We start from the raw sequence: 26,835 nt of genomic DNA, 5'->3' as shown, positions 1-26,835 counted from the left end.
GCTAACGCCTTCGGTCAAAATTAACATTTGTGGGATCAAATAGACAATAACACCCACAAATCTAAAAACTCCATATGGTTATCTCCTAATTCAGCATTATGTAATCCACAAAATTATTTTCAACGATATAGTAACCAAATAATTGTATACATTATTTTCAACAATCCGTAACCAGTTATTTTTTAAAACCTAAAACTACAAAACATTACACTGAAGAATTTGTAACCAATTATTTTCAACAATCTGTAACCAGTTAGTTTTTAAGATTAACGATAATTATTATTATAAAAGTCAAGAAATGGTAACGACAGATATTCACATTATTTTCAAACAAAACCATAACCTCAAAGTTATTCTCATGGCTAAATGGTTAATCTAATCTACATGATACATTTACAAGAAATGGAGAATGAACCTTTTCATAAAACTTCAGTCCAGTCAAACCCGTCTTAAGCAGCCACCAACGAAAAGTACGTGTATCAGAAAGTGACTACATTAGCACAGCCGGCTGCTTAATACACCAATCTGTACTTTACCAAATTCTCTCAAGACTGCACACTCCTTAAGCACCACACCACCATTAGCTTAATGGCAGATTTTAACAAATATACGTAATCATTAAACAAAAAGAATATGAAAATACATTCTGAATGCTTTCCAAATCCTGTTGTTCCACAGATAATTACAAGGAGGTCGTCCTCTGTAGCATTTTTGAAGTTCCACAGATAATTACAAGTAGGTCGTCCTCCGTAGCATTTTTGAAGCTCCTCTAATAATCACAACTTAGTCGTCCTCTGTAGCATTTTGAAGTTACCAATACTTGGCACGGGATTGATATGCCTTAACCTTTATTGGTTATTGACAGGTTAATAAAGTTACTTGGACTTGGTGGGCAGCTCTAGATTTCCGAGTTTAACCTCTGTTGATTTTTTTTATTTTACAGATTAGTTACCTAGTAAATGTACTTTATACAAACGACAGTAATATGATTCTCTTGATAGAGTGATTTTTTTTTTTTTTTTTTATTCTGACAAAGAAAAGTGCATCCATGGGTGAATGGTGGTATGTCCTTTGATAGGTGATAATTTAAGCAGGTTTGACTATATTTACAACAGCAACAAGTATGGATCACAAGTGTCCTTAAAAAGTCTTTTTAGAGATTACATATCGTTGGTGAAATGACAAAAGGTCGTAACTACGCTTTTGGCGAGAAATCACTTTTTGGAATTTCCAGAGTTAGAATGTTCATATTATGCTTTTGTCAAAAAATCGTAACTATCCGCCTATTAGAAAGTGGTTGACTGTCACATGACAAACAATTGTATTATAACTGGTCCAAGAAACAAAATGACAAAACGTCGTATCTACAAAGCGGGAAGCTAGAGTGTGGACATGACGCTCAGCATTGCATTATGTTCACACATTACATGGATTACATGTAAATAAAACCAGTTAATTACACCTGATTGTATGTGTATTTAATCCATGTATAGATCTTGCCTCTTTCCTTCAACCTGTGTTAAATTCTAGATCAAAATGTCGTAACTGATATTTTCAACGACATTTCAGGTGTAAAATGTCGTAAGTACATTTGTAGACCTCACACATATGGTACACCCACTATTAAGTAGTTATCACTATTAACTGTTAATATGTTCGCCTAACAATGACTATAACAAAATAACATATTTTTCAAAAACTATTGGTTTTTTTGCTCTCCTGTAAAATTTAGAAAAATGTAGTTACGAGGTTTTGTCATTTCGCCGACGATATATAGATGTGTGTTGGAGTGCAGTACCAAACGTTCTGCTGAATGGAAAAGCAGACAATTGCCTAAGACTATGGATCCATTTCACTCAGCATATACATCTTCTTCTTTTTTTCATGAACTGTGGTAGATCTAATGGTGCTAGGTCTGTTACTGGTGAAAGACCTCAATCGTCAAACTTGATTGAGTGGACAGATGTGTCGATGAGTCCACCCTTGTAACTGCCTCGCTTTTTCTTGGTCTTTTCGTGTCGGAAACTTTTGCCTTTAGTATTCTTCAAATCCTTGTTGGCTTTCTCACCCCACGATCCATAAGCTCCACTCTGTAAACAACAAACAAATAATTTAGCTCGTAATAACTTTAAAAATTAAAAAAACATTTCAAGACCCTCAAAATATGAGGGGGAGGAGGAACGTAGCTCAGTGGTAAAACGTTCGCTTGATGCGTGATTGGTTTGAGATTGATCCCCATCAGTGGGCCCATTGGGCTATTTCTCACTCCAGCCAGTGCACCATGACTGGTCAAAGGCTGTGGTATGTGCTGTCCTGTCCTGTCTGTGGGATAGTGCATATAAAAGATCCTTTGCTACAAATGGAAAAATGTAGCAGGTTTCGTTTCTAAGACAGTATGTCAAAGTTACCAAATGTTTGACATCCAGTAGTCAATGATTAATAAATCAATGTACTCTAGTGGTGTCGTTAAAACAAACTTTTTTAACTCAAAATATGTATCTCTGGAAATAATCCTTTAATATGACTGGAGGAGGGACCTGGGTCCATTCTCTATGTAGAGTAGGATGCAATTCCACCAAAAGGTACAACGGGTTATAGCACGACGGTCATGAGATCACCAATTAGTTTTAACCATCAGAACCCGGTCTAACAGTAATCATGTGGCAATGATGTCACTAAGAATAAAATTAGCAGGAGACTATGACATTACTGCCAGCTATTAGTTACAATCTGCTATAAACATCACAAGGCACAAATCACGTTCATACTGAAGACACAATTTCATTGGTTTATCTAAATTCTGACATTATGCAAGCAGCTCGTTAAAGTTGTGTTAACAGGACTCGCTCTGGCACCGCCAATTCCGAATTTCAAAAACAAATGGCGAATTTTATTTTAATTTGGCGAAATAATTTGAAGTATGACTGATAATTTTGCAAAACATTTCTGCTAACCCAGAGCTAGCCCTGATTAACCTATCAGGAACACGCTTTCAAACTAGGTTGACAGGGTATCAACTTACAAATATGAGATAAGAAAAACAACAACATCCAAGGATTGTTGGAAATTCTTTGATATATCTGTTTCACAATGATGAAAAATCAGCCTGCCACTAAATTATAACAGTGTGGTTGAAGCAGATTTAATCTTGTTCTTTATTATGATGTTAGCAGGGTTTGTACCAGAGGGCAAAACACGTATGGCGCCATTTCCAATTTTTGGTGTGCAGATTTTTATTTGTTTAAGTTAACCTTTTGACAACATTAATGACTCTTATCACTACTGTATGATTTTCTTAACCCTAACCCTAAACTTAACCCATAGCATTCAATTCCAGAGCACCATACTCAAAAAATTATTTCTGGCATAAACACTGGTTTAGACATAGCTGTTGATTAAACAATGTTTTAGGATGCTGGAAATCCCTTTATTTTTGAAAAGCAGTCATAGCTGATTAATTAATTGGTTATTGGATGTCAAACATACGGTCACTCAAACCCACTACATTTTACTATCATCAGCAAGGGATCTCTTATATTTCCACAAGGGATCTTTTATATTTCTTTTATATTTCCACCGACAGGTCAGCACAAACCACAGGCTTTGATATATCAGTTGTGAGGCACTGGTTATGATGGGGAAAACTCAATGGGTCTGTCAAGGGGGTTTGATCTTATGACCAACGCACCTCTGGAAAGCACTCTACTGACAGACCTAGATACCTCCTCTCATTCAAAAGAAAAGCAACAAGTAACAAAAAATTGTATTGAAAAAAAAAAAAATTCACCCTGAAATTCTACATCCTCAAGAAAAAGCCCGTTTCTGGTCACTTTCAGCACCATTGTGGCTTGAAGAAAGAGCTGAAACAATTCTACTGTAGTAGGCTTGGGTGGCATCAGGATTGAGATGAATTCCATCACGTAAAAATATCTCGCCATTCATGTCCCCGATCCACGGCTGGTGCCAGTCTATTTTCATCTCTGTCGATTCTTTCGTCTTTAACGCAATAATGTCATTGACTTCATTCGCAACCTCTTCGTAAACTTCTGGCAGCACTTTGCCTCTTTTTGTATTTTTTCTTGGAAAAACAGACCCAATGATCACGCGCCCAATACCACTGTCCTGTAACTGATGGGCTATGTCTAAGATCCCCTGTGCAAGAACCTGTGGGTCTGTATTTGCATTGATGTCATTACCACCAATTTGTAGGTAAACATTCATGGGACACAGTTCAGTTACTTTGTTCAGCTGTTCGTTCACCCATGGAAGCCCAGCACCACCCTGATGGATCCAACATGTCGGCCCATTCAAATCCACGTGGCCTATAACAATGCCGTTGTTGATGTTTTCCTTCAGTCGGCGGATGAACGAATGACCCAATATGACAGTGTCACACTGCTGAGAGTTAAAAACAAAATACTTGCATTTTGTCCATGAGAAATACATAATACTGAATACAATGAAACGTTATAAGACACAACAGATTTATATATACATGTTGTGTAGATCTGTAACAATACAGGAGGTTGCAATATGATACGATACATATCGCGATACTTAACTTTTCAGATCAATCATCGATAATTAAACTGTTTAGTTCAAGTTTATGAAACATGATAACCTAATGCTCGGGATTTCCAGCAACTAAACATCAAAATTACGTTTTCATTGCTTTACTGTGCATATTTGTAAGTTTATAAATGTCTACTTTAATTTTTTTTTACCAAATTGTATTAAAACATGAATGTATCATATTGTATCGCGATACAGCTGTCCTGAACTGATGTATCATATCGTGACTCTTGTATCGCGATATGATACTGTATCACTGTATCATTACAGTGTCAAGCCAGGCACAAATGTAAATTAGTAAAATGTGGACTTAAGTTTCGTTTGAAAGTCTTGAACTAAGTTCAATCAGAAATCCAGAATTCCATAATTAAGTTTGAACAGAAGTTTATAATTCTAGAATTAAGTTTAAGCTAGTTTAGATATATTCTGAGCCATAGTATATATTTAAAATTTCTTTTGTTTACTGACACCACTAGAGCACACTGATTTGTTAATCATCGGCTATTGGATGTCAGATATTTAATAATTTAGACATAAGTCTTAGAGAGGAAATTCACAAATTTTTCCATTAGTAGCAAGGGATATTTTATATGCATCATCCCAGACATGATAGCACATACCATGGTCTTTGATATACCAGTCGTGGTGCACTGGCTGGAGCGAGAAATAGCCTAATGGGCCCACTGATGGGGATTGATACCAGACCGACCGCGCATCAAGCAAACTCTCTATCACTGGGCTACGTCCCACCCCAGTATAGAATGAAGTTCCACCAAAAAACTACAATTACATTTCAGCTTAAAGGAGAGGACATATTAAGGCATTTGGCCTGGTATACATATTCAACGATATATATATAATGCACATTATTGCTTAATATCAACACGTATAATCATATAGTAAATTATTAAAATGATTAAATGTGACGGCTATTATATATAACGGGCGCAGCCATTTTGTACCATCTCAGTGAGTACGCCCTCTGGCGAGCTGGTGGTTACGTAATACTTAATGCGTAACATTAGGAATGAGCCTGGTTTTTGCGGGATGATAAATAGTCATACTTTGCAATGTTCTGTAATAATACACATCCCAGTAAGCCAGCAATAAGTATATCCAGCACTATACATATTATTTTTCAATACAAAATAAAATACCATTGTCAAAGTGGCTACACAAAAAGTCGAAACAATTAACAATGTTTTGCCCATGCATTAACCTACGTACTGAAATGATACACGGAGGGTTTTCTTAGTTAATTGGTCTATGCTGTTAGTTGCTTCTACCTGTGATTCCTGATTGGCAGGTGTGTATTTGATCGGTAACCAGACGAGCCAATTAACTGACGCTGTCTAGACACAAAAATACATACCGGTATTGTGGAATATTACCTGTCGCCCCTAAAATTGTAATGGACATGGTTTATTACTGTAAATAGTTCAGTAAAACTACTGATTAAGTAGACTTTTCCATCTAAAACCACATAACTGACCAATTACGTAGTCCCAAAGAAAAGAAAATTACCACTTGGGTATCGTGGGTTGTTGTTTTTGCTCCAACGTAGCATATCAATAGGCCAAATTATGCTAATAGTGTACATTTTTCCTTTGGATTATTTAACAGAGAAAAATACTATAACCCCATTTTGTTCCTTTAATGCAACTTGAAATATATTTAGTTAAATAGTTTATTATATTATTATGTCATTTATGCTGTTTCAGTTTGATCAAAGAGAAGCGCCTTGTCGAAAATTACTGCTTTTGTTTACACTGTACATACAGGAGATGGTCAGGAGCTGACATCACTTCGCCCCAAGCTATCCCACCGGACGTCACAAAAACCAAACAAAATGGCTGCCCCCAGTTAGCAGGAATAATCATGTTTTTTTATTAACTCTAAAATTACGCGTTTTTCATTTGCTAAAGTGTCAGTATGTGTTGGTGGTCCGGGTATGCATCTTTCCAACACATAAGGCTCTTGTTTGAGTTGACCCTACCTTTAAGTTGACAATTAACTCTGAGTTAGAATCCAGAATTAAGTTTGAGATTTAGTCTACAACAAAGTTTGAGCTAGTGTAGAATCAAGATTGAGTTAGAATGTCAACTAAGTCAGAGTGTGAATCTAGATTCTAAGCCTGGAAGTTTCTTATATACCAAGTATTGGTTAATGAAAACAAAATACTGTTCAAAATTGTACAAATAAACAAGACTACTCTCAAATATTTTTTGTTACAAGATTAATGATAAAAGTTCAAAGGAGAAAAATAAATAAGACATTTATTCATGTTCTTGACTCAAAACAATGTGTCAAGAGCTTACGATTTCTTTTAAGGACATGTTCTAATTATTTCCCCTTCCTGAATGGAACGTATCAAGCTTAGATGAAACACTCCACAGTCTAAGAAAACTTCTCACACAAATCTTAATTGGTTTTATATAAAATCACAGACTGATCAACTGTCTCATCAATAGCATACCATATTACTCAATTGCAACTGAATGCTCTATTGTTTAACTTTAGGTGCTGGCAATATCAAGCAAATGAAAGCTGACATCAAATGTTTAATGTTGATTATATATGGAATAGAATCTTCAATATGGAAATGCACAAAAGTAAAAACAATCATTTCAGATTTGACAAACCTTGAAAAAAAAAAAAAAAAAAAAAAAGCTTTTAGTCTTAAAGCCATGAATATATTTTAGTTCACAAAAATGTCCGATTATACAGTAAACAAGTGGAGCCTGTATTTTAATACTGGCCTCTCCATGACAGGCAAACAGTTGCTCGCACTCACCTCATTCTCACCCAAAGTGGCCAGTGTTTTTGCAGTCACCTTTAATAATTTTGCTTTTTTGCTTTTGTAAATATAAGTATGAATCTGCTCTCGTTATTGGAAAATTTTACACTGAAATTATTAATATATATATGAGAGAGAGAGAGAGAGAGAGAGAGAGAGAGAGAGAGAGAGAGAGAGAGAGAGAGAGAGAGAGAGAGAGAGAGAGAGAGAGAGAGAGAGCGCGCAATGAATTAATCTCCAGCTATGTACAAATGGAAATCCGTTATAAAAAAGAAAGAAAGACATGTTTTATTTAACGACATACTCAATACATTTTAACAATAGTTAGATGGCATGAGCCATGTGGTTAGAGAGGAAACCTGCTGCCACCACTACATAAGCCACTCTTTTTTTTTATCAATTAACAGCAAGGGATCTTTTATATGCACCATCCCACAGAGAGGACAATACATATAACAGCATTTATCCCGCAATCACTGTATTCATTGTCAAGACATGACTAGATAAATCTCTATAGTCAGTGACCAAAAATAAGCCCAAATCGACTCGAGTATCTCAGACTAGATTTTCAATAAACATACTCTTTAAATCATTTGTTTTAGTACAGTAAATGCAAATAAATTTTAGATTTGCAATAACAACACAAAACTTGTGTACTTGTTTATGAACTGGAGTTTAGAGACGCTGTTTAAATGTGACAGAATGTAGCTAGCATCTTACAAAGAATGACGACATGTATCTTATATGATGTATACAGCAAAAGCCTGGCTAGATTGATACTCGATTTGCGTACACAAAAATGGAATAAATAATGATTTTCTGACTATTCCTGTAGGATTACAGGATAAAAGAAATAACTGGTTACTGTCTTAAGATATCGGCTTTATCCTGCTCCAGCAAAGCCTCGCTGCATTCGCCATTCTAACCTTCGTAGGATAAAGCCGATATCTTAAGACAGTAACCAGTTATTGCCTATATATTACATCAGTTGTGGAACAATGGCTGGAATCCTAGACTGTGCTTAAGGCAGGCACTTCACCACTGGGCTACTTCCCACTCCAGGCCTGTTACAATGAAAATGTTAATACCTTTGCCTCAAACGAGTTATTGCTCAGTCTTGGATCAACGTCTACATCTTCAGTTGGCACTCGGCGAAATGGAGTCGTAGGAGTTTTGGGTGTTCGTTTCTGAAAAATAGACCAATTTTTTTTTAATAATAATTAAACAGAGTATTGCAATTAAGTACATGATTAAAATAAAAAGCAAAACAGCCAGCTTATAACTGAATTTAACTAATATTCCTGGACTAGTTAAGACATGTTACTAGCTCGAATTGAAAAACACCCATGTTTTGGGCAAGCATATTAAATAGAGAATAACTAGTTAATGACATTGGATATCTGCTTTATCCTGCAATGGTAAGAATGGGAAATTCCGTGAGGCTCTGCCAAGTGGAATTTCTCATTCGGCCTGAACTAGTTATTATCTTTATTCTGCAGACCATAAAAATTAATGGGAAAAGCTATTATTTCTGTTATTTCAGCCACATTGTACAATGATCTAGTGTTACTGAATACTATCAAATCGACATGTACTATTTAAGGATTGCAAGAGGCCAACAATAGCTTAAATTGTTAAGCATAGCAGAAACCTCAGATGATTATGAGCATCAATTTAAATATTTCAATGGTGTTTTGAGGGTTTTTTTAAAATTGATATGCATTCCACAATTGATTGTTCTGACTGACAATGAAATGTAGCGACATACTGTAAATCAGGAAATGTTAGGGAACATAAAATGTCAGCGAATTTGTACAAGACGCTAATATTTCATGATGCTAAATTTTGAGAGACATAGAGAATAATACATGAATTTCCGTTTAATACCATTTATCTTACAACTCGTTGTTTAAAAACGTATCCAACGAGCAAAAGCGAGTTGGATACGTTCTTAAACAACGAGTTGTAAGATAAATGGTATCAAACGGACACGAATATAGTATTCTATTTCTTACATACCTCAAAACAATGAAAATGTAAACAATATAATGAACTAAATTATGTTGTTACAGAACGTAGCCTAACTGGGTCATGGCATATGGATACTTGGCTTTAAGCATACATACCACATCACTACTGTACTAAAATATCCATTTTCCTTAAAAACTAGAACGCTCTAAAACATTTGCCAACCATTCGGAAAATGAAATTCATGAAAAGTGAGCATTTTAATGTGGCAAAGCATTGTAATAATACAGCTAATTTGAATTTGAATCTTTACATTTTACAGTAACACTAAACTGAGTCATGATCTCTCAAAAATGATCTCTAATATACGTTGTATACGATTTTGATACACAACGGTGATCTCCTACATGGGTGTGTAAGAAATACAACAAACTGTTCCAATGTTTGTGCAATTGTTTTGTCTGTGGTTAACTGAACTCTCAATAATGGTTACATACTATTGATTAAACCAAAAGGACAGCAAACAACAATAGTTAGTTACCATGCACATTACTGCAATTTTCTACTAAATTCAAGATGTCTGTAAGCTGCATAACGTCAAAATTTGTCAAAAAACATTATTTCAGCTTTTCCTACAACTTATGCATACTGATTTTTTAGTTTCTGATATGATGACCGTGGTAAAGGTTTATGTTGCTAATATGTCACTTATTTGGATTTTGTTAAAATTTAAGATTGCTAATATTTTATGATTTACAGTATGCCATTTTGTTGTTTACTCCCAAAAACTGTTCCAAACAATAACACACTAAATTGCTTTAATCTTTGCAAACATATGCATGCCAAACACATAAAAACATATTTAATTTAATATTCCCTTTTCTTCTTGTACGTTATATATTATACATGGACATAAAAAACCTTCTCTTTTTTTTTCTTCTTCTTTTTTTTTTTTGGGCCATAATAATCTAAGAGGGGAGAGAAAGGGAGACAAAAAAGCCCTTTCTGATTCCACAGTGGTCATTCTGGATGGTTACATGTTTTATACAAACCTTAGAACTATTGGTCTTTTGATCAGAATCTCCATTCAAGCTGTTCTCTGTGACTGGAGTCACTGGAGCTGATGAAGACTTCATTGGTTTCTGCTGTTCTCCAGAACTGTCCACAAAGCTAGAATCCTGTCTGCCTTTGGACTTTTTAACCAACTGTGTCTTTCCTTTCAAATTTGTGTCTGATTCACTTGAACTATCTGAACTACTAGATTTGTTATCTGTCCTTGATAATGACTTTGAACTGTTGTGTGAATTGTGATTGTTTGTTAATGTTGAAAGACCTCCAAGGCTGGTCTTCATTCTTTTCTTTTTACCTTCTGTATCTACAGAACTATCTGAATCGGACGAATCACATTTTCTTTTATTAGACTTAGCTTTTGGCTCACTACCATTCAAATTGCTGCTGTCCAGTTTTCGTTTCTTTCCTGAGCTTTTTTGGACACTGTCATCCTCAGAGTCACTTGAACTATCAGAACTGCTTGAAGAGGCTTTTCTTTTCTTCGTCTTAACTGCTGTAAATCCACTTGATGCCAGTTTTGAGGGTGGAGTTTTTGTTGCTTTGGTTCCGACTTTAATTGATGTTTTTAATGTTTTCTCTTCCTCTGAATCACTGGAGCTACCAGAACTACTTGAATCATCTTTTTTCTTGCTCGGTACTGATTTGGTTGGTGGAGTTTTTGCAGGTGTTGTTGCAGTTTTGGTAGCTTTTTTCACAATCTTCTCATCTTCTGAATCACTGGAGCTATCAGAACTACTTGAATCATCTTTTTTCTTGCTCAGTATTGACTTGGTTGGTGGAGTTTTTGCAGGTGGTGTTGCAGTTTTGGTAGCTTTTTTCATGATCTTATCATCTTCAGAATCACTAGAACTACCAGAATCTACTTTTTTCTTCTCTTGAATGGATTTACTTCCTGGAGATTTTATAACTGGAATTGCAAATTTGGTAGCTTTTTTCATAATCTTCTCATCTTCAGAATCACTGGAGCTATCAGAACTACTTGAATCACCTTTTTTCTTGCTCAGTACCGATTTGGTTGGTGGAGTTTTTGCAGGAGTTACAGTTTTGGTAGCATTTTTCACAATCTTCTCATCTTCTGAATCACTGGAGCTATCAGAACAACTTGAATCATCTTTTTTCTTGCTCAGCATTGATTTGGTTGGTGGAGTTTTTGCAGGAGTTACAGTTTTGGTAGCTTTTTTCACAATCTTGTCATCTTCAGAATCACTGGAGCTATCAGAACTACTGGAATCATCTTTTTTTTTGCTCAGTATTGATTTGGTTGGTGGAGTTTTTGCAATAGGAGTTGCAGTTTTGGTAGCTTTTTTCACAATCTTCTCATCTTCTGAATCACTGGAGCTACCAGAACTACTTGAATCATCTTTTTTCTTCTTTTGTACAGAATTGGTTGGTGGAGTTTTTACAGGAGTTACAGTTTTGGTAGCTTTTGTCACAATCTTCTCATCTTCTGAATCACTGGAGCTATCAGAACTACTTGAATCATCTTTTTTCTTGCTCGGTGCTGATTTGGTTGGTGGAGTTTTTGCAGGCGTTACAGTTTTGGTAGTTTTTTTCACAATCTTCTCATCTTCTGAATCACTGGAGCTATCAGAACTACTTGAATCATCTTTTTTCTTGCTTTGTACCAATTTGGTTGGTGGAGTTTTTGCAGGCGTTACAGTTTTGGGAGTTTTTGCAGGCGTTACAGTTTTGGTAGTTTTTTTCATAATCTTCTCATCTTCTGAATCACTGGAGCTACCAGAACTACTTGAATCATCTTTTTTCTTGCTTTGTACCAATTTGGTTGGTGGAGTTTTTGCAGGAGTTACAGTTTTGGTAGTTTTTTTCACAATCTTCTCATCTTCTGAATCACTGGAGCTATCAGAACTACTTGAATCATCTTTTTTCTTTTTGGTTGGTGGAGTTTTTGCAACTGGAGTTACAGTTATCGTAGGTGTTTTCTTTTCCTCCGACTCACTGGAGCTTTCTGAACTACTTGATTCATTTTTTTTCTTCCCTAATGCACCTTTGGTTGGAGTTTTTGCTATTGGAGTTTTGCCTATGGTAACCTTAGTTTTATCTTCCTCTGAATCACTGGAGCTATCTGAACTACTAGAATCATCTTTTTTCTTGTTTAAAACCGACTTGGTTGGTGGAGTTTTCACAACAGGAGTTGCAGCGTTAGTAGATTTGTTCCCTATTTTTGCAGGAGTTACAGTTTTGGTAGCTTTTTTCACAATTTTCTCATCTTCTGAATCACTGGAGCTACCAGAACTACTTGAATCATCTTTTTTCTTCTTTTGTACAGATTTGGTTGGAGTTTTTGCAATAGGAGTTGCAGTTTTTGTAGCTTTTTTCACAATCTTCTCATCTTCTGAACCACTGGAGCTATCAGAACTACTTGAATCACCTTTTTTCTTCACCAATACAGATTTTGTTGGAGTTTTTGCAATAGGAGTTGCAGTTTTGGTAGTTTTTTTCACAATCTTCTCATCTTCTGAATCACTGGAGCTACCAGAACTACTTGAATCATCTTTTTTCTTCTTTTGTACAGATTTGGTTGGAGTTTTTGCAATAGGAGTTGCAGTTTTTGTAGCTTTTTTCACAATCTTCTCATCTTCTGAACCACTGGAGCTATCAGAACTACTTGAATCACCTTTTTTCTTCACCAATACAGATTTTGTTGGAGTTTTTGCAATAGGAGTTGCAGTTTTTGTAGTTTTTTTCACAATCTTCTCATCTTCTGAATCACTGGAGCTATCAGAACTACATGAATCATCTTTTTTCTTGCTTTGTACCAATTTGGTTGGTGGAGTTTTTGCAGGCGTTACAGTTTTGGGAGTTTTTGCAGGCGTTACAGTTTTGGTAGCTTTTTTCACAATCTTCTCATCTTCTGAATCACTGGAGCTATCAGAACTACTTGAATCTACTTCTTTTTTGCTTAGTACTGATTTAGTTGGTGGAGTTTTAGCAGTAGTAGCTGCTTTTGTAGCTTTTTTTACTATCTTCTCATCTTCAGAATCAATTGAGCTATCAGAACTACTAGAATCATCTTTTTTCTTGTTTGAAACCGACTTGGTTGGTGGAGTTTTCACAATAGGAGTTGCAGCGTTAGTAGATTTGTTCCCTATTTTTTCATCTTCTGAATCACTGGAGCTATCAGAACTACTTGAATCACCTTTTTTCTTCACCAGTACAGATTTGGTTGGAGTTTTTGCAATAGGAGTTGCAGTTTTGGTAGCTTTTTTTACTATCTTCTCATCTTCAGAATCAATTGAGCTATCAGTACTAGAAACATCTTTTTTCTTGCTTGGTGGTGTTTTTGCAGGAGTTGCAGTTTTGGTAGCTTTTTTCACAATCTTCTCATCTTCTGAATCACTGGAGCTATCAGAACTACTTGAATCTACTTTTTGTTTGCTAAGTACTGATTTAGTTGGCGGAGTTTTAGCAGTAGTTGCTGCTTTTGTAGCTTTTTTTACTATCTTCTCATCTTCAGAATCAACTGAGCTATCAGAACTACTAGAAACATCTTTTTTCTTGCTTGGTGGTGTTTTTGCAGGAGTTGCAGTTTTGGTAGCTTTTTTCACAATCTTTTCATCTTCTGAATCACTGGAGCTATCAGAACTACTTGAATCATCTTTTTTCTTCTTTTGTACAGAATTGGGTGGTGGAGTTTTGGCAATAGTTGGAGTAGTTTTGGTAGCTTTTTTTACCATCTTCTCATCTTCTGAATCACTGGAGCTATCAGAACTACTTGAATCATCTTTTTTCTTCTTTTGTACAGAATTGGGTGGTGGAGTTTTGGCAATAGTTGGAGTAGTTTTGGTAGCTTTTTTTACCATCTTCTCATCTTCTGAATCACTGGAGCTATCTGAACTACTTGAATCATCTTTTTTCTTCTTTTGTACAGAATTGGTTGGTGGAGTTTTGGCAATAGTTGGAGTAGTTTTGGTAGCTTTTTTTACCATCTTCTCATCTTCTGAATCACTGGAGCTATCTGAACTACTTGAATCATCTTTTTTCTTCTTTTGTACAGAATTGGTTGGTGGAGTTTTGGCAATAGTTGGAGTAGTTTTGGTAGCTTTTTTTACCATCTTCTCATCTTCTGAATCACTGGAGCTATCTGAACTACTTGAATCATCTTTCTTTGTCACCAATGCAGTTTTATTGACAGCTGCAATAAGAATTTGATTTGAATCAAATAATTTTTAAGTCATTTGCAGGAACTACGAAAACACACTTACAAGAGTTTTACAAAATGCTCATAATAAAAACGTAGCTCTGAACCATAATAACTTTCATATTGGTATGGGGGGGGGGGATATTCTTTTTATCATCCATTATCATTCTTTTCATTTGCGACAATTGTAAACAATGTCAGTATTGTGGGTTGAATGTCACTATATTTGGCAGCGATTTGGCAACAAAAGAAGCGATATCTCCTAGGAGAATATCACCGGAAATATCGCAAATTATATGCCAGTGATATCTCCTACAGAAGCCTTTAATGGATGATAAACAAGCTTATAAGACATGAATGGGATTTGTAAATTCGTCCCACTGTTTTTGGCATACTGTGTGCAATGTAACAAATAACCATAACCATGCACTCTCATGTCTGAATCCAGTTTGACCAGCTTGTAATGGACTAGAAAGAGGTGGGGTTTTTTTTTCACATGTTGATAAATGTGACACCATTGGTTGGTCGCAATTTTAGAGAAAAAAAAGAAGTGAGACGTGCAATTATTGATCACTCCACAATACATGTACCAGTCTCGTTGGGTCTGGAAAAATCGTGAATTATCCCACAACCTATCAAACCTCAGTTGACTGTGCCACGGCACTACATTCTGCCCCTCCGGGCTACCACATTTTATAACCTGTTAATTACAAAATGTTATAAGTAGCGCTTCACTTCTCATAAAATTTATAAAACTTAAATCAGTCTTAAATCTTTAACGAAAGAAGGAAATGTTTTATTGAACGACACATTCAACACATTTTATTTATTGTTATATGGCGTCGGACATATGGTTAAGGACCACACATATATTGAGAGAGGAAAACCGCTATTGCCACTTCATGGGCTACTGTTTACGATTAGCAGCAAGGGATCTATTATATGCACCGTCCCACAGACAGCATAGCACATACCACGGCCTTTGTTATACCAGTTGTGGTGGCTGGAACGTGAAATAGCCCAATGGGCCCACCGACGGGGATCGATCCCAGACTGACTGCACATCAATCGAGCGCTGTACCACTGAGCTACGTTCTGCCCCTCTTTAATGCATGCAGTTTGTATGTCAATGCCCTGATGGTATTAGACTTGAGCTAATTGTATAGCATGGGACCTGGTTTGTATTGATCCTCTTTACTATTAAACATTCCACCTTGTTATACATTCATGTTCATGGAGCTCATAAAATGTATGTGTGCTTTTCAGATTTTACTTTAACTTAAAGTGGTAAAGGACATAAAATGCCAGTCATCTTCAATCACACGCAAATTAACTACAAACACGCTGACCTCAAAATATTTCATTTCAAAACTATTGAAAACTTAAGTTTAATTAGATTAAAATAGCTTAAAAAGCATTTCTGAATATTAACAACTCTACAGCAGCTGTTAATGACAGTACTGAACTATAACAACCTTCCTGCACTAAGGAAAGACAAAAGTCCCTGTTGTGTTAAAACTACATGTAGTAAGATCTAAAGCTCTGAACCATGATTCAATTTGTTCCTAAACCATGAACGAGTGTAATGGAAAGCAGATCTTGTCATTTGAGAGGAGCTATCACTCACTCCCCATCACTCCTCTGTAACTAGTTCTAGGAGAGTAATTTTTAGCTTCCCTTAGCATGTGAATTTACATGGTATCAATATGGCAAATATTTTAAACAGCTCCCCATAATCTAAGTTAGGTGAGCAATTATTCATTCCCCTCGAGGTCTGGGAATATTAAATGTTCAAACTTATTATAGGGTTCAAATGTTACCATGGCAATGACGGCAATTACAGTGGTTGCCCTCCCTATTTGATATTATGCCTCGAATATGAGACATTGTCAAAATGAAACAAAAAAAGGCTGTGGTGTCCTACCGGGTTTGCCACCATGCCCTTGTAATACATTCCATATTATATTTTAAGAAATATTAAAATTATCATTGGTAACATGATAAAAGGCATCCATATCTAACAAACTGCATAGGCTAGAGTCCAAGGTACCAGGATAAAAAAACAAATCCTGTGAAAAAAGTACGTTGGCTTTTGTGCCCCTGCTCTTTTGAAGAAAAAGTTTGGCTTGGTGCTCCTCCAGCTTGCCTTAGCGCCCTAATACTTGTTATTAAATAACAAGGCAACACTTGCCGCGTCCCCCAAAATTTTAAGTTCAACTCGTTACTGGACAGCTGTTTTGGAATTTTACCTTTCTTTGAAGATTTGTTTTCACATTCGGATTCTGAATCTGAATCTGAATCTGAATCCGAGGTCCCACTAGACTGGTGTCCATTTACTTGCTTAGCAGCTTGCTTCTTCACCTGGACAGGGGACTTCTTCACCTTGACAGGGGACTTCTTTACCTTGACAGGTGATGTCATTTCTTCATCAGAGTCACTGAAAATAAGAATTCCGATACATTCATATGCAGATTTTAAGTTGCTTATAGGTCTTGGATTTATTTACTGCAAAAAGCAATTACTGTAAAATACTTTATTTTCACGTGGAATTTATTTTCGAGTTTTTAGCGTTCAAATATAATTTGTGAAAATAAATTTCAAACGAAATTGAAGGCTGACGAAAATTTTATATTTATATTTAAAAAAATAAATACGTCTCGTCCAATCAGACCTAGTCAGGCCGAGATCTTGTTAGTTTCTGCTTCGCGGGACTAGTAGCAACAATGCAAAAAAAAAGACAAACCCAAAAACAATATATAAGTACCAAAATATTTATTATAAGACAATAAACAATACTAAGTTTCGTATGGTTTTCTTTCATAAGTGATGGCGATGAAAGCAACACATGTGTTTAAAAAAACAGAAGTAAACATCACAGTGTGTTAAAATGTGGAAGTGAAAATAATCCGGGGTAGGCTTCTCCAGCGATACTATACTCATAGTTCATATTAGGCTTTTATATTAAAGATGTTGCCTGTTGGTCAGTCACAAACCATAGTGAACGAGTATTTTGACAGTAACAAATATTGTTTAAAACAAACTTGAGCTAGCATTGCGCCTTCACATTTCGTTTTGGGCTTTATTTTTTATAACACATTTGAAGATTACGAAAAAGTGTCATTTTGTAAATAATAAATGTAAAAATTATTCACTTCAGTTTGTTTTTGTTTTTTTATTGGGGGGGGGGGGGGGGAAGGCATGGCGGATTTGCAAAAATAAATGCTTGCGAACTGAATCATTTTCAATAAATTGTGAAAATTTGATCCCGCAAAAATAAAGTATTTTACAATACTTCACACACCCATGAAAGGTTTATCAATACATTAAGTTTTCTTTTAAAGAACTGGTCATACTGGTAGTTCACACATTGCTATTCAGAAATCAATTTAATGTGAGAAATAAATTAAGACTTTTTTTAAAGCTGGACTCGTAAATGTTAATAATGATAGCAATTTTGCAAAATTATTCTGACAGAAAGAAAGAATGAATAAATAAATGAATTATAGATAGATATGATTTATTTTATGACACACTCTACACCTTGTTATTTACACCAGACATTTTGTGTAAACTATTTTTCATTCGCACTGTAAATTTAAGATATCATTTAATCATTTACCTGGTCATGATGGGTTATACAAAGGAAATGCAGGGCCAGTTCTGCCACTCACTAAATTCTCCAATTGAGAATTTTATTTAAATTCGGCAAAATAATTTCATGTAATAACTGATTTTTTTTTTTTTTTAAGTTTAGTAGGTAATTTGCCGAAATGTTCTGCTCACCCAGAGTTAGCCCTGAAATGGGTTACCTGAATTTATCTTTGCATAACGATGCACTCAACACACTTTATTTACAGTTATATAATGTCAGACATATGGTTAAGGACCACACAGATATTGAGAGAGGAAACCCGCTGTTGCTACTCTTTTCGATTAGCAGCAAGGGATCTTTTATATGCACCATCCCACAGACAAGATAGTACATACCACAGCCTTTGTTACACCAGTTGTGGAGCACTGGCTGGAATGATAAATAGCCCAATGGATCCACTGACGGGGATCAATCTCAGACCGACCGCGCATCAAGCGAACGCTTTACCACTGGTCTACGTCTCGCCTTAACCCATCAATGGGTTACACAAATGTTTAATTTTCAGAGTCTGGAAGGATGCAAAGAAACAATGGTTCTGGCCAGTGACAGAAGATTTATCTTTAGAATGAAACGGGACTCTTCATGATAGGCAAGCGGTTATTCACACTTGCCTCATGAAGTGGCAAGTGTTATGCTTTGATGGAAATCTATTTTTTAGATTTAGAGAACTGACGCCTAATTCACAAAGGTCTCTTAGGCTCTGCTAGCAAACAAAGCATCCTCTTTGCAAGTCTTTTTAGCATTGCACTGCGAGATCGCAAAGTTGCGAGAGTATAGTGAGTTAGGCCCCTGGCTCCATATTCATAAACTTACTTAAATCAATGTATGATACTTATCTATGTACTTTAAGTATGTATTTAGGTATCATACATTGACTTATGAATACGGAGGCTGGAGCCTAAACATTTACTATGTTTAGTGAAATAGGCTCCTGGTACTAGTTGACAGAGCTCTTTTACTAATCCTCACTGCATATCCCTGAAACGTTTTTTTACACTGTACTGTGAGATCACAAAGTTACTAGAGTTCAGTGAATTAGACGTCTGCTCTCCTTACATGAAGGAAATGGTTTATTTAACGATGCACTCAACACATTTTATTTACGGTTATATGGCGTTGGACATATTGTTAAGGACCACACAGATATTGAAGGAGGAAACCCGCTGTCGTCACTTCATAGGCTACTCTTTTTGATTAGCAGCAAGGGATCTTTTATATGCACTATCCCATAGACAGGATAGCACATACCACGGCCTTTGATGTACCAGTCATGGTACACCAACTGGAGCGAGAAATAGCCCAATGGGCCCACTGACTCTCCTTATATGACCGACGCCATATAACCATAAATAAAATGTGTTAAATAAAACATTTCCTTCCTTACATGAAACTTATTACAGTTATATATGAATAAGTTGAGAACAATCGTTCAGGTTAACAGGATGTTACCACATGTAAAGAAAGTCAAGAAGGGTACTTTGTTCTCCAGGTTTTTTAAATTAACATAGATCACCTAAATTTAAATTACACACACAAGTACAAATAAAACTATTATGAATTATAAAAATATATCAATGAGTTTATGAATGAATAAAAAAAGAAAGAAATGTTTTATTTAACGACGCATTCAACACATTTTATTTACGGTTATATGGCGTCAGACATATGGTTAAGGACCACACAGATTTTGAGAGGAAACCTGCTGTCGCCACTACATGGGCTACTCTTCCGATTAGCAGCAAGGGATCTTTTATTTGCACTTCCCACAGGCAGGATAGCACAAACCATAGCCTTTGTTGAACCAGTTATGGATCACTGGTCGGTGCAAGTAGTTTACACCTACCCAATGAGCCTTGCGGAGCTCTCACTCAGGGTTTGGAGTCGGTATCTGGATTAAAAATCCCATGCCTCGACTTGGATCCAAACCCAGTACCTACCAGCCTGTAGACCGATGGCCTACCACGACGCCACCTAGGCCGGTCTTTATGAATAAATAATAAGGACTATAAACTTCATAAATGTGTTGTAACTTATTAGTTACCAGGAATGGTAATTTATGGTTCCCAGACTATATACTTATTCCGATAGCCAATTACCAACCCCTGCAATTGCCCATGGCAATCGGTAATGCTGTGAAGATTGCTGTGGATTTTTTAATTCTCCACATATTTAATTTTATTTGACAGTATGTTTTTTTGCCATTGGCATTTTTTTTATCTGCAGAGGTTGATAACTATTATTGTCAGGAGAGCAATATAAATTTTAATTATCGACACACCATTATTTTCAAATGGTGAGGGTACGCGCCCCACAGATAAGCAGTCCCATTCAGGCCTTTCCCCAGAATTTGTTTTAAGGCGCTTACATTTTAGCATCAGTTTAATTAACACAAACCAAGCCAAAATAAGTGGGGTAGTGGGTTGAAAACAATTAAGTGTTTGTCTTCAATCCAGGAAATCATCTTTTAATTTTATTTTTAAATTAAAATTATTATATTATATTATTTATTTTATATATCTTTAATTATTTTTCTTAAATTTATATGATTTTATTATTATTATTTTATGTTTATTATGTCAGCATTCTGTTTAGACCGAGCAATGTTCTCGTTGGGAGGCCGAGCGACTCCGATCCCCTCGTCCTTCCAAATAAATCAGAAGAAAATAATCCACTAAAAACATTTGAAAGCGTGGTTACCGTATATCATTGTGTGTTAGTTGACTATGGATAGGCCTACCCCTTATTTAGTTTCAGGATAGAAACGGTTGATTGATAACTCAACTGTAGTTTAAAAACATGCTTCACCTATTGTTTATTCAGTTAAATGGTACAGTTGATTCTGTCGGTTGGCATCTTCTTTGATCGGTGTGAAGCTCGATTGCTCAGCATGGGAATTCCGTTATGCTTTAGCACCTTCCTGGTGGATTAGCGATCCTAGTAGATATCTGGTAAAATGACCACACACCAATTAACACCAGAATGTGAGCTGAAGATTAGTTCATTATTAGGTATAGAGGAAGTGTGTTACTGATGATGGTGATTAGGTGTGCTTGACTGTTACAAAAGTTTTGATTGCAACAGGAAATCAAGGCGTAGCGGCAATTGATTTAAGGCGGTTACACGCCATCAAAGCGCGTATTTTACAGTTCAAGGCGTGTTGGCCCGCTACGCCTTACGGCCCTGGGGAAACCCCTGCCACTACTAACCTACATCCCAGTCCACTGCTGTATTCAGGGCTACTGGTAAACTATCGACTTACCTCGAATCAGAGGATGAATCTTTCTTCTTCAGTTTCTTGACAACAGGTCCATCGCCCTTCTCTGTCCCGATCGATCTGAAACAGTGAAACACTTTATCAACAAGGTGTTTGGAAACCCAAAAATGTGGCATCCCATGAAATAAGACTTCATTAAATGTGCCTAAAAAACCACATTTCCGATGAGAAAGTGACAGATAAAATGTGATGTTTTAGTAGATTCGACATAAGCAATTGTCATTTAAAGTCGAGGTCTTGTGCTTAAAAAACTTTTGAAATTTGGACTTCAATAAAGTAAGGAGATTTTACCAGCACAAATAACTTATCCGAGTCTAATTTTACCATCTTTGTACTTACATAAAAATCTGAGAATTAAAAATTTGAGTTATAAACTATCTGAAACATATCCGACATAATTTACCAAATTCTAGTCACTTCTATTACACGTTTTGTATAGCTATTGCAAAACTAATAGTTATTTATATTTACTGTAATAAAACAAATGCTATAAAGAGTATATTTATTGAAAATCTAGTCTAAAACACGAGTCAAGTCGTGATTATGTCATGTGACCTATCTAGTTATCATTTAAGTTTGTGGCTTTCTTTTAACCACGGCTTATTTAAAGGTGCAGTTTATGTATATATGTAGTTCAAAACCTTTCCTAAAAACAAAGGGAGTGGTGTGTAATAGGCCCGAAAATACCGTAACCTGCTTATCAGTTATGCTGACTACATCTGATATGGTGCAGTCACATCAAGTTTCAAAGAAAATACATTACAATTTGTATTGCACACAAAAAAAAAAATTGCCACTCTTCTAATACTTTTTAGCAGTGTGTGGCCGAGTAGATAACAGACTTGAAAATTCAGATAATACACAGCGAATGGCATAGACATGACACGGCTTGCCTCCTTTGATATAATGTTAAAAAAACAATAAAACCCAGTAGAAGAACTGATGAAAGGATAATATAAATTTTGCCACAGTTACAATTGTATATTTTTTTATCAACCGGCCTCGGTGGTGTCGTGGTTATGCCATTGGACTTCAGGCTGGTAGGTACTGGGTTCGTATCCCACCTGAAGCAATTTGCTTGCAGATTTTTTCTTTTGTTTAGTTCACCATTTGACAAAATTAATTACTCTTTATCATTAATGTATGCAGGCATCAAAATAAGCATTTACAGGTTACCACAAAACATAGCCTGGTAACCAATAGGTTTATATATATATATATATATATATATATGTGTGGTTTATATATATATATATATATATATATATATATATATGTTAAAATTTAATTCCTGTTACTACTACTTTTAACGCGGACATTCTGAAATTGTATCGGTGTGCGCGAACATCGGTACGAAAAACGAAATCCGTAAGTAAATGAAAACGCGGATTGCCAAAATTGCTTTGCAACTGCACAAGTGCGCATGGACATCGGTGCAATTTTGTATGAGAAAACGAAAGGCGGAAGTAAATTCATCCAGTGGACGCTGCTTAAACTCGGAATGATTATAATTACTTGCATTTGCACAAGTGCGAGCGAACATCAGTGCAATTCCTTATGAGAAAATGAAATTCTGAAGTCCGGAATGCATTGCCTGGTTTACGTTCGGAAACGAAACTACAGTTCGTTGAAATTTTTGTTAAGAACGAAACACTGTTCTCAACTTTTCTTACATGTGGTAAACTCCTGGTAACCTGAACGATTGGTTGAGATGCCGGTGTATGATTAATGGAGGCGTCAAATCAGAGCTATCTCTACCGCTAACCAAATTCGCGTTTTTTTAGGAACAAATGGCGAATCTTAGTTTTATTTGGCAAAAGTGCTAATTGGTATTTGGTAGGAAAATAACCAGGGGTTTTTTTAAGATAATTTTCCGCAATGTTTTGCATACCCAGAGCTAGCCATACTTCAAAGGATTAAAAAAAAAACTATTATTTTTATATGTACAGCAGGAAGAAACCTGACAGCACCCCCTTTCAATAATGTACTGGTTAAATATGTATTTGCTAATGGGTTTCTTCAGGCATCGAAACAAGCATTGTGTCTGGTAACCCATTTACAGGTTACCACAAAATATAGCCTGGTAACATATAGGTTACCACAACTACATAGGCTGTTTTCTGGTACTTCTACATTTAAATTAAATGTTCTTGCAAACTACTCGGCACACATCTAGTTGACGCTGCTAAAACGCGGATGTTCTGAAATTGTATCGGAAACACGGAAGTCCGGAATACATCGCCCAATTTACATTTGGAAACGAAACTACTGTTCATTGAAATTTTTGTCAAGAACGAAACACCGTTCTCGACTTTTCTTACATGTGGTAACCTCCTGGTAACCTGAACGACCATTCGACTTATTTTGATGCCTGTTTCTTTCTTTAGTGTGTATATTAGTGATTAATATGTCCAAAAACTTTTTATCCGGGAGCTCAAAAATGATTGATGTAAAGGTATTTAATGTGAAACACAGGATCGTTGGGTATCCAGTCAATTCGTACCCAGTTTACCATTTCGTCCCCATGTCATTTTGTACCATAGTTATTTGGTCATTCTGTACCTTGGTCATTTCATACCTCAATCATTTATTGTACAGCTTAGTTGAATGATAGATAATTTTGAAAAAAACCATACTGAATATTTGTAACCTTTAAGCCGCACAACCTAGTTCCATCCAGCGAAAATAAATTATAATTTGGTTAATCTACAAACCTGTAACGCACTTAGATCACGTTTTTATCAAATGGAGTGAAAAAGCAGGTTTTATATCGATAAATACCATGGGAATCCCCATGTCCCAATTGCTTGAAATAATTTTGAAAGTTAGTATTCTGATGTCACCAGTAGATGTCGCTCGAAGCATAACAATGCCTACGTCACGACAAATTTCACAGACTTGGGGTGCGTTCATTTCACCTCTCCTGGACATGTTCCAACTGTTCTGTCCTGGTTGTATCCTCTCTCCAGATATCGTAAGACTTAGCAAAATTATTGGTTTTAAGGGTTTGTAATGTTTTGTATTGAGACACTTACTTGTCTGAACTTTATTGTTACTGAAAATGTTCACAAACTGTGAAGAAAAATCTCACAAATGAACAACAAATCGGATGTTGATTGCGCGAACCGTGCATGAGAAAACAAACCGAACCAAAATGATAACGGTCACGTGATATACCAATGTCTGTGACATTGAAATGGAAATATCCCCTCTAAAAATAGATTGGACCTCGCTTGCTTAACGTTTTTCTCTCGACAGAACGTCTTGTGAAAAAATGCAAAAAATTAATTTCTTGGTTTTACAAACATCAGGATTACCAAAAAGCACTTCAGGTGAATGGAAATGTGTATTCTAAATAATAAAATGTAAGTGAAGTGCAATTTTATTTGTAAAAAAATGGGGTTTAATAGCGAAAAACAATGCCGTAATGGTTAACAAATAGCTGTAACTAGGGTGTGTCCCTTTAAGCAGGAGTGTGGAATTAGTATGCCCGACTTGTACTTTTTTTCACATTGCTTGTCCGTGGTCAAGTGAATTTTTTTTTTTATTAATGAAACCCAAACGTTGACATGATCTTGCCATCATCCTTCACATATTTGCAAGTGTATCAGTTATTTGGTCCGATTTTAAAATGTGGCCTCTGATTGGTCAATTGCATCTGTCGTACTACCTTGCTATTGCTGACACATGAGCCAGTCTATTTTCAAGATAGGAAAAAAATCATCATCATGGACAAATTTGTAACCAAAAATGCCAGAAGTTCACCAGACACGCAAGGAAAACCCCCACTCTCTTTTAAAAAACGAAAAACCCAAACTTTTTTTACTTAATCATTGACTAGACCTCGGTGATATTCTACATCGATACTGATACATAACTGTTGATTATAACAATTGTTTATCCAACAGCAATAAGGCAGGCATAGGCAGAGAATCCGTCGACAGTGCGCTAAGGACATAGGCCTATATAAGATATCGGGGGGGGGGGGGGGGGGGGGGGTCTCGTATCATATGAATTGATCATCAGTGTTACTTAACAGTTTGTCTTAAAAATAAACTATCACCTTCATGTGGCAATATACATATGTTCAGAGAAAAGTGAATTCAATAGGGTTAATGGCCACTGAAACACATTTCATCATTAATTTACTTCTCTTATTAATTTAAACCTTTGCTCACTTTACAAGGTATGTTTACATGTCAACGGTATGAAATGACCATAAACTATGGTACGAAATGAGTAGTAACTGGATCGTTGTTGTATTAGAGATGGAATCTTTGATCACCATTTGATAGGCAGAGATTGCGCAATATTGATATACATTTGTCTTCGACAGTTAGAGAGCGTGATAACTGTCCAAATTTTCATTTAGCTCTTACCGTCTAAGTACTCAGGCTATTGGTACAAAATGACCATTCAATATGGTTACAATGGACAGTGATTCAATGGTATTGTAATATGATCTTAGTAATTTTGTAAAATATAATGAAAGGTCCGAAATGACTATGACTCAACATACTCAGATACTGTAACCTAAAGTTTATAGTGGTGTCATTGTTTTAAATTCAGGCCTGTGCATATGTGCCCCCGAAGCCTAGTGTTGCCGAGTGGGGTGTTTAACTTTTAAATTAATGCGGAATATAATTTTCCACTTCAGGACTTGGAACAGTAGGCTTAGGAAATTCTGAACAATTACTTGTTATCATACACAAAAAATAAAGCTACTGTATTTAAATTAAACTTTAATATAATACATTCATATTATTGACAGGATTACCTTTTAATTTTCATGTTTGTTTTGGGTTTCTTTCACGTTTCCAAACACGTGTTTTAACCTCCCGGAAGTTATTCATAAAGGCCCGGATGTTACTTTTTCTGTCTTCAGTTCTCGCCTTTTTTGTTAAGAATCTTAGAGTAGCATAAATAAATACATGAAAATACTTGATTTATAACACATAGCACGTTTAAAGGAAGTCTGTGTGATCTTACGAAGCAGCTATAATATCCACTGGCATGCCCAAATTTGAGTCACGTAATTCGTTATAGAATGAAGATGAATTACACTTTTTAATCAAATGTCAAAGCCTTACAAAACGCAGAAACATACTCTATAAAACATACTATATATTTTTTTTAAACTACACAAACTAAACCCAACATTTATTCCATTAACAAACACTGAGAAACTATACGTTCTACTTCTCTGCCCAGCACATATTGCTCCAATCCTAGGGAAGTATTGCTATGAGATGTTTGAACAAAGACGTCTTCTACTTTCAGTTGCTAGACCTCCTACCTAATGACATTGTCACTTGTTAAATATTGTTACTAGTATATAAATT

At 35.8% G+C, this 26,835-nt stretch overlaps 1 protein-coding gene across 2 annotated transcripts; it reads right to left on the bottom strand.

The window, feature by feature from the left end:
* On the bottom strand, positions 1–26,355 carry LOC121370531 (nucleolar protein dao-5-like). 2 transcript variants are annotated; one of them, XM_041495832.1, is made up of 7 exons: positions 26,271–26,355; positions 21,479–21,553; positions 16,817–17,004; positions 10,390–14,561; positions 8,458–8,556; positions 3,788–4,398; positions 1,961–2,090 (listed from the first exon to the last, which is right to left on the bottom strand). In XM_041495832.1, the coding sequence occupies exons 1-6, from the start codon at positions 26,282–26,284 to the stop codon at positions 3,805–3,807; spliced, it is 5,142 nt and encodes a 1,713-aa protein (XP_041351766.1). In that variant the 5' UTR covers positions 26,285–26,355; the 3' UTR covers positions 1,961–2,090; positions 3,788–3,804. The 2 variants fall into 2 exon arrangements, with proteins under 2 accessions (XP_041351767.1, XP_041351766.1); XM_041495833.1 differs by lacking the exon at positions 3,788–4,398 and having other exon boundaries at positions 1–2,090.
* Between the last annotated feature and the right edge of the window lie 480 nt (positions 26,356–26,835).

This window comes from Gigantopelta aegis, chromosome 4 (genome assembly GCF_016097555.1).
Source record: "Gigantopelta aegis isolate Gae_Host chromosome 4, Gae_host_genome, whole genome shotgun sequence".
Lineage (NCBI taxonomy): Eukaryota > Metazoa > Mollusca > Gastropoda > Neomphalida > Peltospiridae > Gigantopelta > Gigantopelta aegis.
Note: the sequence above shows the minus strand (reverse complement) of the source record. Positions and strands in the feature narration are given on the sequence as shown.

Bases quoted from the DNA above. Each gene is read 5' to 3' on its own strand.
- LOC121370531 (XM_041495832.1), bottom strand. The intron at 17,005-21,478 runs GTAAGTCGATAG...TCTTATTTTCAG, and splicing joins GATTCATCCTCTGATTCGAG to TGACTCTGATGAAGAAATGA. The intron at 8,557-10,389 runs GTTTGTATAAAA...TCTATTTTTCAG, and splicing joins AAAAGACCAATAGTTCTAAG to AAACGAACACCCAAAACTCC.